This window comes from Anopheles moucheti, chromosome 3 (assembly GCF_943734755.1).
Source record: "Anopheles moucheti chromosome 3, idAnoMoucSN_F20_07, whole genome shotgun sequence".
NCBI lineage: Eukaryota > Metazoa > Arthropoda > Insecta > Diptera > Culicidae > Anopheles > Anopheles moucheti.
Window position 1 is genome coordinate 89,558,700 of NC_069141.1, and position 14,210 is coordinate 89,572,909.

At 45.3% G+C, this 14,210-nt stretch overlaps 3 protein-coding genes across 6 annotated transcripts in view; 2 read left to right on the forward strand and 1 right to left on the reverse strand.

Annotated features, from left to right (window-relative positions):
- The first annotated feature begins 304 nt into the window (after positions 1-304).
- Positions 305-8,006, forward strand: LOC128304936 (uncharacterized). Of its 2 annotated transcripts, none has more exons than XM_053042184.1 (3): positions 305-1,334; positions 7,091-7,503; positions 7,574-8,006. In XM_053042184.1, exons 2-3 carry the CDS (start codon positions 7,194-7,196, stop codon positions 7,900-7,902), a joined length of 639 nt encoding a protein of 212 aa, XP_052898144.1. In that variant the 5' UTR covers positions 305-1,334; positions 7,091-7,193; the 3' UTR covers positions 7,903-8,006. The 2 variants fall into 2 exon arrangements, with proteins under 2 accessions (XP_052898144.1, XP_052898145.1); XM_053042185.1 differs by lacking the exon at positions 305-1,334 and adding an exon at positions 4,176-4,297.
- A 224-nt stretch (positions 8,007-8,230) lies between these two features.
- LOC128304926 (uncharacterized) overlaps positions 8,231-14,210 on the reverse strand; it is a 29,410-nt gene continuing 23,430 nt past the window's right edge. Inside the window, exons 1-4 of one of the 3 annotated variants that reach the window (XM_053042170.1) lie at positions 13,371-13,471; positions 9,713-11,570; positions 9,554-9,651; positions 8,235-9,488 (exon numbers count right to left, since the gene is read on the reverse strand). In XM_053042170.1, coding sequence (XP_052898130.1) covers positions 8,810-9,488; positions 9,554-9,651; positions 9,713-11,503 — 2,568 coding nt within the window. In that variant the 5' untranslated portion in view covers positions 11,504-11,570; positions 13,371-13,471 and the 3' untranslated portion in view covers positions 8,235-8,809. Of the gene's footprint in view, positions 9,489-9,553; positions 9,652-9,712; positions 11,571-12,901; positions 12,947-13,370; positions 13,472-14,210 lie in introns of those variants that run through there. The other 2 variants (XM_053042171.1, XM_053042168.1) reach the window with 2 other exon arrangements.
- LOC128304938 (lysozyme) lies at positions 11,974-13,254 on the forward strand. Its single transcript, XM_053042187.1, has 4 exons — positions 11,974-12,283; positions 12,337-12,425; positions 12,509-12,572; positions 12,999-13,254. The coding sequence occupies exons 1-4, from the start codon at positions 12,097-12,099 to the stop codon at positions 13,136-13,138; spliced, it is 480 nt and encodes a 159-aa protein (XP_052898147.1). The 5' UTR covers positions 11,974-12,096; the 3' UTR covers positions 13,139-13,254.

Below are 14,210 nucleotides of genomic sequence, written 5' to 3' on the forward strand. Positions count from 1 at the left end.
AAAGTTTAAATAATTCGTCTGACATGTGTAACGACTTATAAAAATTTACCATAATTTCGGTAATATAATACATGAATTAAATCGTGTCAATATGTTGTGAACCCCTGACAAGTAGCAAGAGAGTACAGCCAATCGAGAGGAACTCTGGAAGATGGATTGGTAACTTCTCGCGCGAACAAGAGCTCTCGCGCTCAGTTTCGCGTAACCGACGAACGGTGTGTTTTGTTATTGACGGGTTGCGAACGCAAACAGACCACGTTGTCGCCGAGTCAAGCTGCTGCTGGTGGTGCGGATGGTAGTCGACATCATCCACATCCGAGATCCGTCCGTGCAGTTAGAGAGTGTGCTGATGTTTTTTAAACGTGTATTCATCGACATCCGGCAAACGAAAGTAATCGTTGAATGTTTACAGCGCTTCTTACGAACAGTGCGCCATATTGTTATCGTGCCCTAATCTCCCGCAATCGAGTGCCGTCCTGTCCAGATGGTGCGTAATATTGTGCTTGGCACGTGATTCGTTGGGCGCGCGACCTAGCAGGGATGAAACCCGGCGGGGTTATAAGGCAGAACATTGTGGAATTCCATATTGTGGACAGTTTGATAACGACCGCGAAAGGTGATAACGATCGCGCGAATTGTCCGGTCCGGTTTGGGGAAGATACGTGCTAAACATATGTGCCTAATTAGAGTGTGTGAACGAATTAGATTAATTCGTTTCTAACCGATGTTGGTGAGTGTTTCGCATGGAGCGGTTGGAACAGTCGTGTTAATGTCGCGCGCTAACATGGAGAAACACATTTTGCGGACATTGGTGTTTCAACGGCGCACGGAGATCAATAACGAAATGTTTTGCTTTAAATAAATAGGAAACGTGTCCTAACAGAATGAACTACAACAAGTGGACTACATCGGAAGAGACGTGAAATCAAACTGGAACATCATTTTTCTTCATTAGAGCAACAGCGAAAGTGACCACGTTTAAGCTTGCCTCTTTCGATTTGGCTCGTCATAGGCAAAAAGAGCACAAGTACACCCGAGATATATCCAGCTGATAACGTCGCCGAACTCCACAAAACGGTCACTGACTCTTTGACGTTCCGAACGCCCAGTTTGTTAGTCACTTTGTCCAAGTGACGGGAGGTGGACAAAAGGACACTGGGCAAGAGAGTGACGTGGGGATTTCACAAAAGTTCCACCGTGTTGGAAACCCATCGAGTGTCCAAGTGTTGTGACCTCATCGTTACTGCCACAGCAAAGCCCCCAACAACGAGTGAGTGAGTGACACGTATTACAGTTCGTCCTCGTACAATCCTCGCACGATACGAAGGTCCCAGGTGAGTTGCTGGCTGTATTTTTTCATCTTCTTCGTAATGTGGCACCATTAGTACACGTGCCGGGGTTTGTTTTTGAATGGCAGGAATCAATTCTCGCCGGACGGACAGTTATTATCGCATTTTCCCTGGGCCTCTGGTTGATGATGGGTTCCTTCCACACAGCGTACACAGAGCTGGAGACCCTCATGCATGGAACACCTTTGGAATGGGTTCTAATGCTAATGCAGATGGAAATTATTTAAAACCCCTAATAACATGATATGATGAAATGTGGCGTCGAAGAAAGGCAGTCTAGAATGTACGTTAGATTAAGTCATTCTCCCACCTCCCAACTGAATTCCAATTTGACAACCTTTGGAGTAATTATCATTAGTTAGTAGAAGCGTACTTTGTAACAAAATGTTAAGCTGCTTTGCAAAACTCCTTATCGCGCTTTGAAATTTGTTACGTATGAACGGTTCTAATTGCGTCCCCATTTTCCACAGCTTATGATGCAAGTTGATCGCTTTTTGCGATAAGAACTGAGACGTGTGCAAGTGCAACAAATGTACTTTCTGTTTGAAGCGTATCAACAAACGTCGTCTATGCTAGGAACCCTCCACAGAACGATCGTCTTTTGTTTAACGTTCTTCCATCCATCCATCCATCCATCCCTCACCATACGGCGTTCAATTTTGGGGATGTACGTGGATGGAACGTAAAGTGCCTCTGATCCGTGACCGGTAATTCACAGTGGCCGACCACCATACGTGCCAGCCCGCGGGAAGGGGATGTTTTGCACCCTTCTTTGCTCATTAGCAGCTTGCGAATAGAACGCAAAATCCTGCAAACGAAAACAAAAGCGTCGTAAACGAATCAAACAAAACTACACACAAGCGTCCTCGTACGCAAAAAAAATCTTCAAGGACACTCCAACAGGTCAAGATGTATATTGATAACTGAATGGTTGCGCACGGTTCATTCTAGTATTTGTGGTCGGTGGTACACGCTTATGGTGGTTTACTAATCACAAACAGTAATTTGCAATAATTGCTGGATTTTTTTTGTAACACAACCGACGTATTTGCTCGTTGCGTTTCTCGTATTAAGATTACTTTCTTTGTTGTGTACGTGGCGGTCGGCACGTTCAAGCCAAGATTGGATTTGCTTATCGTCACCTTTAATCAAATGATTCTAGTCGGCCACCGGGGATTTTTTTTCTACCTTTTGCCTTGGATTTTACCTTGGCACACAATTTTGGGCATGGCCCCCGGTAATGAAATGAGTCGCACATTTTTTCGGACATCGGACGAAGCTTTCGATTATCTGTGAAATGTCGCAAATCCGGAAGGCGCGTGCGAGTGGAATTAGCCCTTGACTCATGCGATGTAGAAGAATGTGTTTTCTTTATTGAAAAATTGACTTAATTAATTATTTCTTGGTAGCAACATAAAAGGTTCAATCACAGCTGCATTGGAATAGCCCAGAATGTCAGAAACTTTGTAGTGTTCCTCGGTTTTGGATTTCCCACCTTGAACCTGAACATCTTGGAGCTTATCTGTCTGCGATCTCATTTGAATATGACTACACCGGGTTTTTTCTCCACCCTTCTCTTTCGTGTCAATTGTCACCTAAACTCCCAAGCCAATAATGAACAATAACCATACACACTCATGGCCACATGGTCACGTACCGAGCGGCGTGTTAATCTGATAAAGAGCTGTAAATATTTGGCAAACAGGCAAACAGTATCTTCACGCATTACCTACCCCAACCGGCTCGAATGGGTGTGTTCGATTTTATTGAACGTAGTTAGTGCGTGTAAACTTGATTGGAGATTAGACTGCGTACCAACCAAATCGGCTACGGTGGTTTCGGCTAATTCTCATTTCGCTTGGTTTTATAACGCAATACCGTGCTGATTAGAGTGTGTGTGTGTCCAATTATTTGCACAGGCGTCTAGAGTTTGATGGAACTATACGTACGTACCCGTCGTTCGTGGCGATGCAAATCTAACCCAACCCGGTGGCCACGGTTTTGGTCATCTAGCTCATAAGCTTAATTACTCATTAGTGTCGGACGGCGTGTGTCCAGGCAGCACTTGGAAATATCCAACTCGCATCGAAATACCCGCGGCGTGTTAGACCAGAAACATTGAAACACACTCATCGTGTGTCCTATCTTTCCGGTGGCCATGCAAAATGGGTGTACTGGACTGTGGTTTGCTAAATAGTTTACCTACACACGGGACATTAGAAACTGCGTGCCGCGTGCTTATTCCGCCTGCCGGCTAAATTATCGCTCTTAATCCCAAATCTAGACCCTAAACCGGGTATTATCTTGCCACGCCAATAAACATCCGCTCGCTGTGTGCGGTTGATACGTCCAGCGTCCTAATGCTCACATACACAGTGTCAAAGCTCGTTAGAAACTCTTTGTATCACAATTTCTCCCCAAAATTCACCTAATGATAAATCATGCCGCTGTGTGTGCTACCGAAGTGTGACCCTATCTAATCGTAAATCGTGGATCTAAAATCAGGTGAATGAATGGGGCAAGGCTCATAAATCACAGACAAATCGTACATGCAAGGAATGGGAGAGAAACTCACCTGATGTATCCCCTTAAAATAGCGGACAATTGATTAAGCAAGCTTTAGCACAAATTCAATGGTCTGTGAGCCATTTAATTTGATTTATTGTGCGGCAAGGGATTCCCTTTTCTCAACTCACCCACGAATCCGAAGATCCGATTTATTCTATTAAATAAACTTTTATTAAACACACAAACCCACTGTCCAAAAAATACTTCATATAAAAACGTATGTACGTAGAAGCGTTTAGAAGAGAGCTTCGCCACCAGCAGATGCTGATTGCATGCGGTTTTATACTGAGTATATAGTTTGCATGAATATACCGACGAGCTGAGCTGTACCGGTGCCCGAAGGACGTGGAAACGGACCAGTCTGTTAACTTCCAGTAACAGTAAGTGGATTGATATTTGCTGTTTTGTGAAGGTAGTGTAGCGAATTCGCACATGGTTATTCTTCTTCTTGATGACAATCTTTGTTGGGGGACAAAATGGAAAGAATTAATCACCGTTAGTGTTTAGTGTCCAGCTTACAAGAGCTATAGGAGCGCACGGTCTCTCAGTCGTCATTGCATATTATTTTTAAGCGCTTTTCCTTTCTTCGAAGTCTCCGCGCATGCGATCGGAGCCGCCAAAAAGCGACCGGTTTTGTGATTTCTGACACCAAGAGAGCATCCATGAAAGGAGATAACATCAATCTGATCCGCACAAGGATCCGCCATGCTTGTACATAACATATTGATATCGCATACTCACGTTATCATTCGCTTTGATGGTATTGATCAATCATCAGAATGAGAGATCTTCTGCTATTGGCTATTAGTTACACATACTATCAATCAAGGGAGAGCGATCGATTGAGTAAATAGCTCACCTATTGTGGCGAGAATCCTCCGTCTCATTTTATCCATCCAGTTCCTACAGTGCGTGTCATAACTGTACAGCAGGTAAGTTTTTTAATTATTAGGAGTAGGAAACATGGAGTGCCACTATTTCCGAAGACGTTATTTATTGTTTATTGTTCGGTTATTTTTCCAAATTCATATCTCTTGTCGTCATTGAATTTCCGAGGATTTAAATTCCATAAATATTCCACATTATTATTTTCATTAAAATTAACGTGTGTATAGTTTTGGTACGCGCTGTACTGTTTGGAAGAACGAAAAGAGATAAAAGATCGGTCGACGGATCAAGCGCTATGATCACTAGAGAGAAGGGTACAGCTATATGAAATGCTATCGGCTGGTACGGAAATTTGTGCTATCTCTTCGTTTGGATGCTCTCTTGGTGTCAGAAACCAAAACTTCCACCGTTTCTGAAGCGTTTTCGACGAACGGCGAAAGTGATGCGGGATCCGTTTTGCCCTTCACCCCCACACTCTAATGCGTTTGATGGGAATGTGACACAGCCAGGCAGACGTGATAAATGCCATTATGCGCGCTTACGATTTGATTCGCCGCTGGTTGTGCCAATTTGCCGATAAATACGTCGATTGATATTTATTAACAGCTAAATAGTAAAATCGATAATGCTTAGCCTTGCATTGATGAGGCATTGATGCACGGGGCCCGAATGGTCGAGTGTTCAAATGTCTGTAGAGAACATCATTGGAGTTAATATTAAAACAACACATATTATTGTTCCTCTATGATTATATCAATTCATTCTGTTAGTCCTAGATGAGGCGAAAGCGCTGGGCGCTGGGAACCTCACAAAAGGGGTTTCTATAACTCCTTTTCGATTGAGTCCGCTACCGATAGGCTGTGGTTAAACTTCTTTTTTCCAACCAATTCAGTACAACTTGATCGATTGAAATGAAGCAATGAATTACATTAATTGCCGCGCTCCGTTTCGTTGCAACTAGCCAGTCACAGAACTAGCTGACCACGTGGTATTCCTTCCAATCCATCATTCAGTCCTGTCAGTTTGTGCTGCTTTCCAGTGAAATTTCTCATGCACCGTCTGTCTTCTGTTATCGCACCAGAATTGCAATAAATTGCACCGATTGGCTTCGATCAGCACATAAAAATGACGCTTCGTCTGTAGCCAAGCCCACCAAGGCTGGAAAAAGGTTCCGGAACATTCAACCGGAAGGGCATTCGGCATTCCGTTGGCTGGTAAGGCAAAATTGTGTCGTTAAATTATGCAAACGCTCCGGACCTCGGATTGACACTCGGTAGCAAATGGGGAGCAAGGATAAAAATAAAAGTAGCGTTCTTGCTTTCTCACCTCAGACATTTACCTTCATTAAATTAATGTACCACACGAGCTGGGGGACCGTCGTTCCTGTGAAACTCAAATTAAAACAACCCTTTGGCTGGTTGTCCCATGGGAATTGCCTCCCCGCTGGACGAATTATATTTCATTTTACGGTTATCGTTATTCTGGATGTTCACGTTGTTAAATTTTAACAGAAAACTTCAACCATTAAAGCTTTTTAACGGTAAAGCTTAAATGCAACTCTCACGAAACTCGCTAAACATTATTTAGCAGCTCCATGGGTGGACGGTGACCCTGCACGCGTATACCGAACAGATGTGTGTGGGGATACCATCTCGTGCCTGCTACGAACGACCGACCTTCGCTAGGGATCGGAATAAATTCAACCCGTACTCTCACAATCGTCTCCATATTAGAACCGAATTAGACTAAAAATGCAACGAAGAAATGCAATCGCGGTAACACGCGGACCATAAATTCTGCACCGTACGTGTGTTTAGGGGGAGAATCCGCCAGGGAAGGTTTATGCAAATTGACTTCCGGATTTCGTAGCTGCCGACATTGGTGCTCTTTCTAGCTGCGAAGGTTACACGTGCATAAGCCTTGAGACCGTAGTGCTTTAAGGGTGTTTCACAACCAAAGAGCGGGAGCTGGGTACGTTTTCTAACGAATTTTCCCGAGTTTCTCCTTTCTATAACACACACATAAGTAGGGTGATTCATTGTAACACGTCATATGACAGCCCTGATAAAGCTTTGAAAAATCACAGTGAGGCGCTAAGATATTTGAAGTGCAGTCTTGTTAGCTTTCCTGTCCGATCACGATCGATCTGTCAAGCAGAACGATGCCACGCGATGTGTGCGTCATTGTACGGTGCTGTGCAAGTCATTTAAGCAATAAAGAGCTCCCAATGGGATCAGCATACTGAATGGTTATCAATTTCATCTCCGAGTAACATTTCTAACGAGATTGTCGACGTCGTTGCCGGTCGAAGTCGGTTAAGGTTCATTTGTGAAGCTCCCGCGTTAGTGGGTGATCGTCACTGCGGACCAAACAGAACCTCGCACAACCATGATCATATTCCTCTATCTTATACTGGTGTTGGCCTGGGCGCTACTTATCATCATACTGAAATGCAAGAAAGCACGCGCCAAAAGGCTAGCCGAGCAGGAGGAGATGGCCCAGCCGGTCCACGTGGTGCAGATCGGGTCCAACCTTTACGACATTATGTCACTGCATCGGGACAACTACAGTGGTGTGTACAGCTGTCTCGAGCATGGTACCATCGCTCAACACCGACAGCGTGCCTCAGCCAGTGTCACACACTCGAATGCGGCCTTCATCGGTGACGATGGTTCCATCTATCCCGGGAACGGAATGGGTAAGTAGTGCCAACGTCGCAAAGGAACGACCGCCCATTTGTCACGTGTACCGACCGCACTCTTTTGCAGTTGCCCTGGAACCACCTCCGTCCTACGAAGAAGTGATACGGCTCCCAGCGTACTATCCCAAGGTGGAAACGTTCGTGCCGGAAATGGTTGTTCCACCGTCCTTGCCACGACCACATACGGTAGGCACCGGGCAACAACCCGCCCAGCTACATCAAACCCGCGGTGTTACGATGGATCTCACCACGGTAGCAACGATTGCACCGGCAACCGGGTCGGCAACGCCGGAACCGACAGTCGATGCAAACGGAAATCGCGTCAAAGGGATGGGAACGAACAGCAGTACTACCTTCCCTGGGGCAACCGTAACCGTGCAGACTGCTAGTTCGTAACCGGCGCAATCACCATACAGCCACAGGATGGTGGTTTTTTGGAACGAAATCATTAAGTGCCTAGCGGGGGTGGACCCACTGGACCCAGACCAGTGCACCGAGCGTTCGTGCATTCGGGGCACATATAGAGCGGTGGTCTGAAATAGAAAAGGACAGGAAGATTAGTGCATATCTCAAGTATCTTTCAGTGACTGTTTTAGTTTTATTTCTAACTTCACGTTCAAAGCTTACGGCGTTGATGGAACGACCGCAGCACACACGAACCATTCGTTACCGACGAGCATGGACCTAATTATTGGTAGACAATTGTGTTTGCAACTAAATTTTAGGTACCCTGGCCGAAGGGGTTTTTGGAAATTTAGAGCTGTGGAGAAATATATGCGATACGATTACACCAAACTACTACTGTTGAGTTTACTACTTTCGGCACGATGCATGCACCGCTCTATTCTATGAGGCTGTTTAATATCCACGGTATGTTTTTCTTTTTTTATTTGAAATGTTTTTCGTCCTCACAAAAAGGTGCAATTTACTACACATTGCACGCTTTTTGGGTACCTTTCCTTTCCAGAAAACGCGTCTCAAACTGTCCCCACATGGCACAATATGATTAATAGCAGCATGAAGTGTAAAATACAACAGAAATTTAACGATTTTTCCCTAAACGAACACAACACATTATACACGCCTTCTTTACACTCGGGGTCACACATTTTTCGTGCACCGGACTTACCGACTATCATAAATAACATCCTTTTCCTACCGACTACACACGCTTCAAATCTCTATGTACAGCAATTTACATAATTTGTTCGCATTTCTCCATCTCCGCACGGTTGAAATCGATCGAACTTTGACCGCGGTGGCGTATACAGTTGAAAACATCGTGCTCAACGGAAAAACCACCTCACAGACTGGTGGTTGCCTGTAGCTTAAAGTATCGGCTACGACTTTCTACGTCCTGGTGTGAGCTACGTCTCCGTTCGTCGACCGCATAACAGCTCGCCATCGAGGGTAGGTGGCGGTGTTCGCCCTTGAAGCGCACCAGACCCCAAATAAATGCTACCAAGCTGGTGATAATGATGATCGTGCCCAATCCCTCAAGAAGCACACGGCCACCGTGCACTGAGGGTAGACGTGCTGCTTCCGCTTCGGCCGCTAGCTGTAGCTGGCGGAAATCGGGATCGTCCCGAATGTGGTTCGATAGCACACCGACACTTTCATCGCTATCCTCATCATCGTCGCTGTCATTATCCGCGTCACTGTCGTCATTGTAATCGAGCGTATCCGGAACGGCATGATCGATACGATCGCTTTCTTCCGCATCTTGCACGGCATCCTCATCGTCTGCATTACCCTTCAGCAGCTCGTCCCGATTCCGATCGTCATGCCGAAAGTCGGAGGAGATGCGATCAAAGTCCGAAATGTCCGACTCGTTTGTCTGGCGCGTGCTAATTTGCAGTTCCTTCTTTACCGACTTCTGTTTTGTCGTGTTGATCTGGGGACGGGGTAATGAGGACACCTTACAGGCACCAAGATATTCATCCTTTGAGATGTCTTCCTTCATGATTAGACAAAATTTGTAACTGAAAAGAGAAATGCATACATTAGCATTACGATTACCAAACGGTTCCACATAAGATCTGTCTACCTGACATTGCTTTGTAAATCGTACGCTCCCAGCAGCTTGGCGCTATAGATGTACTCCATAGTCGTAGCAGGTGCTTCCGGTTTTACGACGCAAGATACCTACAATCAAACAAATCGTCAAACTTACACTCAAACCAGAACATCGCTTCGTCTAGCTTACCTCCGAGTTGAACAGTATTGTTTCCGGATCATCCGTGTGAAACACGTACACGAACCGACAGGAATAATCATCCGTGCCTAGCAGCCAGCTCAAGAAAACGTCACTCTCGTCCGTGAAGTTTACTTCTCTCAAGCGAATCTCGCCACCAACATCTCGCACATACGATGCATTATTCTTCAGCTTCAGCATCACCTCGATCGTCTGGAAAGTATCGTTGTCCATCTGCTGCTTGTTGTTGCCCTCGCCACATGTAAGCGTTTCCGGTGCTAGCTGTAACAGATCGGCACCCTCCAGATACGGAGGAGTGGCACATATTGCTCCCAGAATGCCTTGCGAAGCAGGACGCACTCCAGCCAACCAATGCAAGAATGGTTTCATCGTACAATCACACACGAGTGGGTTGCTCTCCAGAGATAGGCTGTGGAGTTGCGTCGCGTTAACCAGTGCGTTCTCCGCAATCAGCGAAATATCGTTGCCGTCCAGTCGGAGCTCCTTCAGGGCAGGTAGCGGTGCAACCACATCGGCCGTCAGCGCACGCAGGAAGTTGTGTGTAAGATCAAGGATAATGAGTCGCGGTAGATGTTTGAGAGATGCGTCCGAAATGGTAACGATCCCATTATGTCCAAGATCAAGCATTTGGAGCGAAGCTAAACCGGAAAATGCGTGATCTTGTAAAACATCGATTTGATTACTACGTAGAGATAGCATCTGCAGATAGGGATACGCCTCCAGTGCACCGTTGTGAATGCTTGAGATGGTGTTTTTGTCGAGATAAAGAATCTCTAGCCCACGAATTCGTGGTAGCGTCGTGTTCAGCAAGGGCCCTCGGATTCTGTTCGAATGAAGATGCAGTTCCTTCAGACTGAAGCAAGATGTCAACGCTTTAAGACTCTCAGGTGACTCCCCCAGCCGATTCCCGTTTAGCTTCAGGTGAAGCAGATTTTTCAGCGGCACCAGACTTTTAGCAGCAATAAAGGATATTTGATTACTGCTCAGTTCGAGATAGGATAATTTCGGTACGGTCAAGAAATCCCCATTTTGTAGCGCTTTAATCTTGTTAAACGAAAGATCCAAACGATCGAGTTGCCCAACCGCACCGAGAGACTGAACAGGGACGCTTTCCAGGGCGTTGCTGGGTAGACCGAGCGCTTGCAGTGGCGTTCGAATACCGACAAATGCTAGCCGGTGCACTCGCTTAATCTCTCCGGACGAGATCACCAAGCCTTGTAGGGACACATTTTGGAAGATGTTCGCATCACTGATGCTGGTCACGTTCTTGAGTGTACAGTCCAGCAACGATACTTCGTATGGCGAACGACGCAAGCTGTCTGCTATCACTTCCAACCCATGTAAATCACCACTGCAGCGTAACGTATGCGGTAAGTCACAGCTGCACTCTAAATTAGCGCCCTCAGACACATTCGGACATCGCCATTCTCCCAGGTCTCTGGTTCGTGGTTGTAGAGCACCTTCGAAACGTTTGCCAAACGCTGTTTTTCGATCATAGATCGGTTTGTTGACAAACTTCCGTGCAGTCCACGCCGTCCCGAATGCATCCCGTGCATCCTGCGCCAGGTCGTCTTTTGTTCGATTGTTACTGCTAATGGTGGCTGATGTGTTGGTAGCGGAGTCTGTGGTAATGTTGGTAATAATGCTACTGCTAAAACTAGAAGATGGACGCACTGTCCTCAACGATGGGCTTTGGTAGGCGGATGGTGCTGACGCAGATTGACTAGACGATGTACGATTGTTGCTGGATGCTATTCCTCCACCAGCAATGCCTGCTGTCATAATCTCCGCACCATAGCCGATGGCGATCAGCTGCCCCACGACTAGACATGTGTAGAGTAATTGAAATCTGCAAAGAAATAATAGAAAAAAAACTCTGTCAGTCAATATGTTACTGCAAGATAAAGATTCCTTATTACAAGAAAATTGACCGTCATGCTCGTTAATGTAGGTAACGTTTCTGATATCGTTTACCATTCGTTGAATGCTGCCCAGTGTTACGTCAACTAAAACAGCAAACATTAAATGTCTAGTTCATTCTAATAAATTAACTTCTACTGCAAACTTCTGCGATGCCTTTTGCATCTCCTGGGGTAGGTCATTCAGAGTTCTTTTCATCACCATCATTACGGTTGTATTACTGATGCACTTTGATCTCTCAGCCGATTAGACCATTAGCCCTCCATCAAATGTTTCATAACAAACAACACCCGAGGCGACGGGCTCTAATTCCACCTCTACACGATCTCGGGAACGCGTGAATTCTAGCGATCCGCGTCTCCGGAGGGAATCACTCGAACGAGGTCAATCAGTCCGTCTGAGTGTCTCGGAGACACCGAAGCAGTTAGCGTGCTGTTAAAACAGATAGACAAGGCATGAAAAGTGCCAACAATCTCACGATGACTTCGAAACGTCAGATCTTCCGTGCAGCGTCTACGATCAGTGTAGTTTTTATGTTGTTTACACTGCACAGCTCAATCGAGGGAAAGATGTACGAAAAGTGCCCTCTAGCTAGAACGCTGGACAAGCAGAAGATTTCTTCACGCTCACTCATTTCCAATTGTACGTAAGTAAGTGGGCAAGTGACCCAAAACTAATTGATTTCTTCCGTCTAGGGGTCTGCCTGGTAATGGCCGAGAGTGGAGGTGACACTAGCAAAGTGACCACACTGGATAATGAGTCCGCTAACTACGGTATCTTCCAGGTATGTGGTCAAGGTTGTTCCGGAAGCAGGTTCCATCGTTTTGGGTGTGATTAATACACTGAGTTTTATCTTGCCTTTTGCAGATTAACAGCAAAACCTGGTGTCGCGAAGGACGTAAAGGTGGTCGTTGCAATAAGAAGTGTGAAGGTGAGTTAACACGAACCACTATCGCTGCGAATCGCTATAAATCTTGCCATGCACGATATACGCATGTGGACACCTCATTAGGCTCTTAATAGGCGGAAACAACGCGAAATAGTAAATCGCACACCACTGATGGCCACCTCTTTCGAGTAGGCACGTGTTGATGGCAAATTGGACAGTTCAAATAGTTGAAGTGTGTGAAACAACGATCCGGTGAAAAGGGATTCACGCTACAAGTTATCAAAACATCTCGCATTATTAGCTTTGCAAATCACAACGGAAACCGGTATCATCGCTTCCGGTGTAAAATTATTTTAATTCAATCAACACACATTTTCGGTGTGTTTCGAGGCTGATTTAGTGATCATGCGTCCTTTTATTCTGGCTATTAATTTCCTTCACCACGCTTTCCACGCTTGTTTCTCGTAGACTTCCTGAATGATGATCTTGCCGATGATATTGAGTGTGCCAAGCAGATCTACAATGATAGTGGTTTCGGTGCCTGGAAAGGATGGGTCAACCGCTGCAAGCAGAAGACTCTACCTGATTTGTCACCCTGCTGGAATTAGAGACTCCATAAGGACAGGGACCATTACATTGTTAGTAGATACACATCAGGCTGTATCAAATAAAATATTGAACTTTTGTTGTTCGATTCACGTGCCAGATAACAACGGCAAACTCGGACAAACGTTACATATCAGTCGGTATTTGATATCACACTTCTCTATCGCCATCAAGTGCCGAAATAGAGACATTAAAAGCCACTTATCACACTAATATGTCATTGCGACCACTTACACGCATTATGCGATTCATGTTTTCTAACTGCCAATACCGTACCAAGAGGCTATACTGAAATCACTTTTGTTATAACAATTGCCAAGCTGACACAATTCTTCATCTCAACGAGAGATGCTTTCCCATTAAGCGATGCACACCGGAACACACAGCTATCGCAATGCTGGACGATTATCTTGTTATTGTTTACATTTCAACACTATCTCGCTCTTTTATACACTGGGTTTTGGATTGCGCATCAGATTGGGATTCCCCGTGCAGTAAAGAAACACAAACAATATCACTCAGTAGGTAATAGACTGAACGTAAAAGTAAATGGTTCATGTATGTATAGTGACTATTTTAGACCATACGTACACAGCCTCCTCTCTTCCCAGTACGTAACAATCTATTTCGCAACAAGATAAGCATCTTTGGTTTGATCATCTTTATAAAATTAACCCCACACGGGAACATCATTACCATGGCCACAGTGTAATGGGCATGGGCAGCAACATTCACTATCAACAATGTTTGTGTTGCATTTCTACTTATGTTATATTGATCAAGAAAATACAACATGATCATTACTACTCTTCAGTTGATCTTGATAGAGCATTTTCAGGGAAATAGTGCATAATTTCGTAATATGTTGTTGAATTCAAACGCGTCAACCTTCCCAGAACTGGTACCATTTCCCCGGAACGTGGTCACCTTGCTGCTACTCTGGGTGGATTGAAAATGATAGTAAAGATTCTCACTGCCGTAACCAACACCACCGTAACTGGATGGCTTCCAACGAAACACACGCGACTGGGGGGAACATGCTGTATTCGACTCCACTGTTCGCACACCGCGCGC

Coding starts and splice junctions, on each gene's coding strand:
- LOC128304936 (XM_053042184.1), top strand. CDS start 7,194: ATGATCATATTCCTCTATCTTATACTGGTGTTGGCCTGGGCGCTACTT. Junction 7,504..7,573: donor CTATCCCGGGAACGGAATGG/GTAAGTAGTGCC, acceptor ACTCTTTTGCAG/TTGCCCTGGAACCACCTCCG.
- LOC128304938 (XM_053042187.1), top strand. CDS start 12,097: ATGAAAAGTGCCAACAATCTCACGATGACTTCGAAACGTCAGATCTTC. Junction 12,284..12,336: donor ACGCTCACTCATTTCCAATT/GTACGTAAGTAA, acceptor TCTTCCGTCTAG/GGGTCTGCCTGGTAATGGCC. Junction 12,426..12,508: donor CTAACTACGGTATCTTCCAG/GTATGTGGTCAA, acceptor TGCCTTTTGCAG/ATTAACAGCAAAACCTGGTG.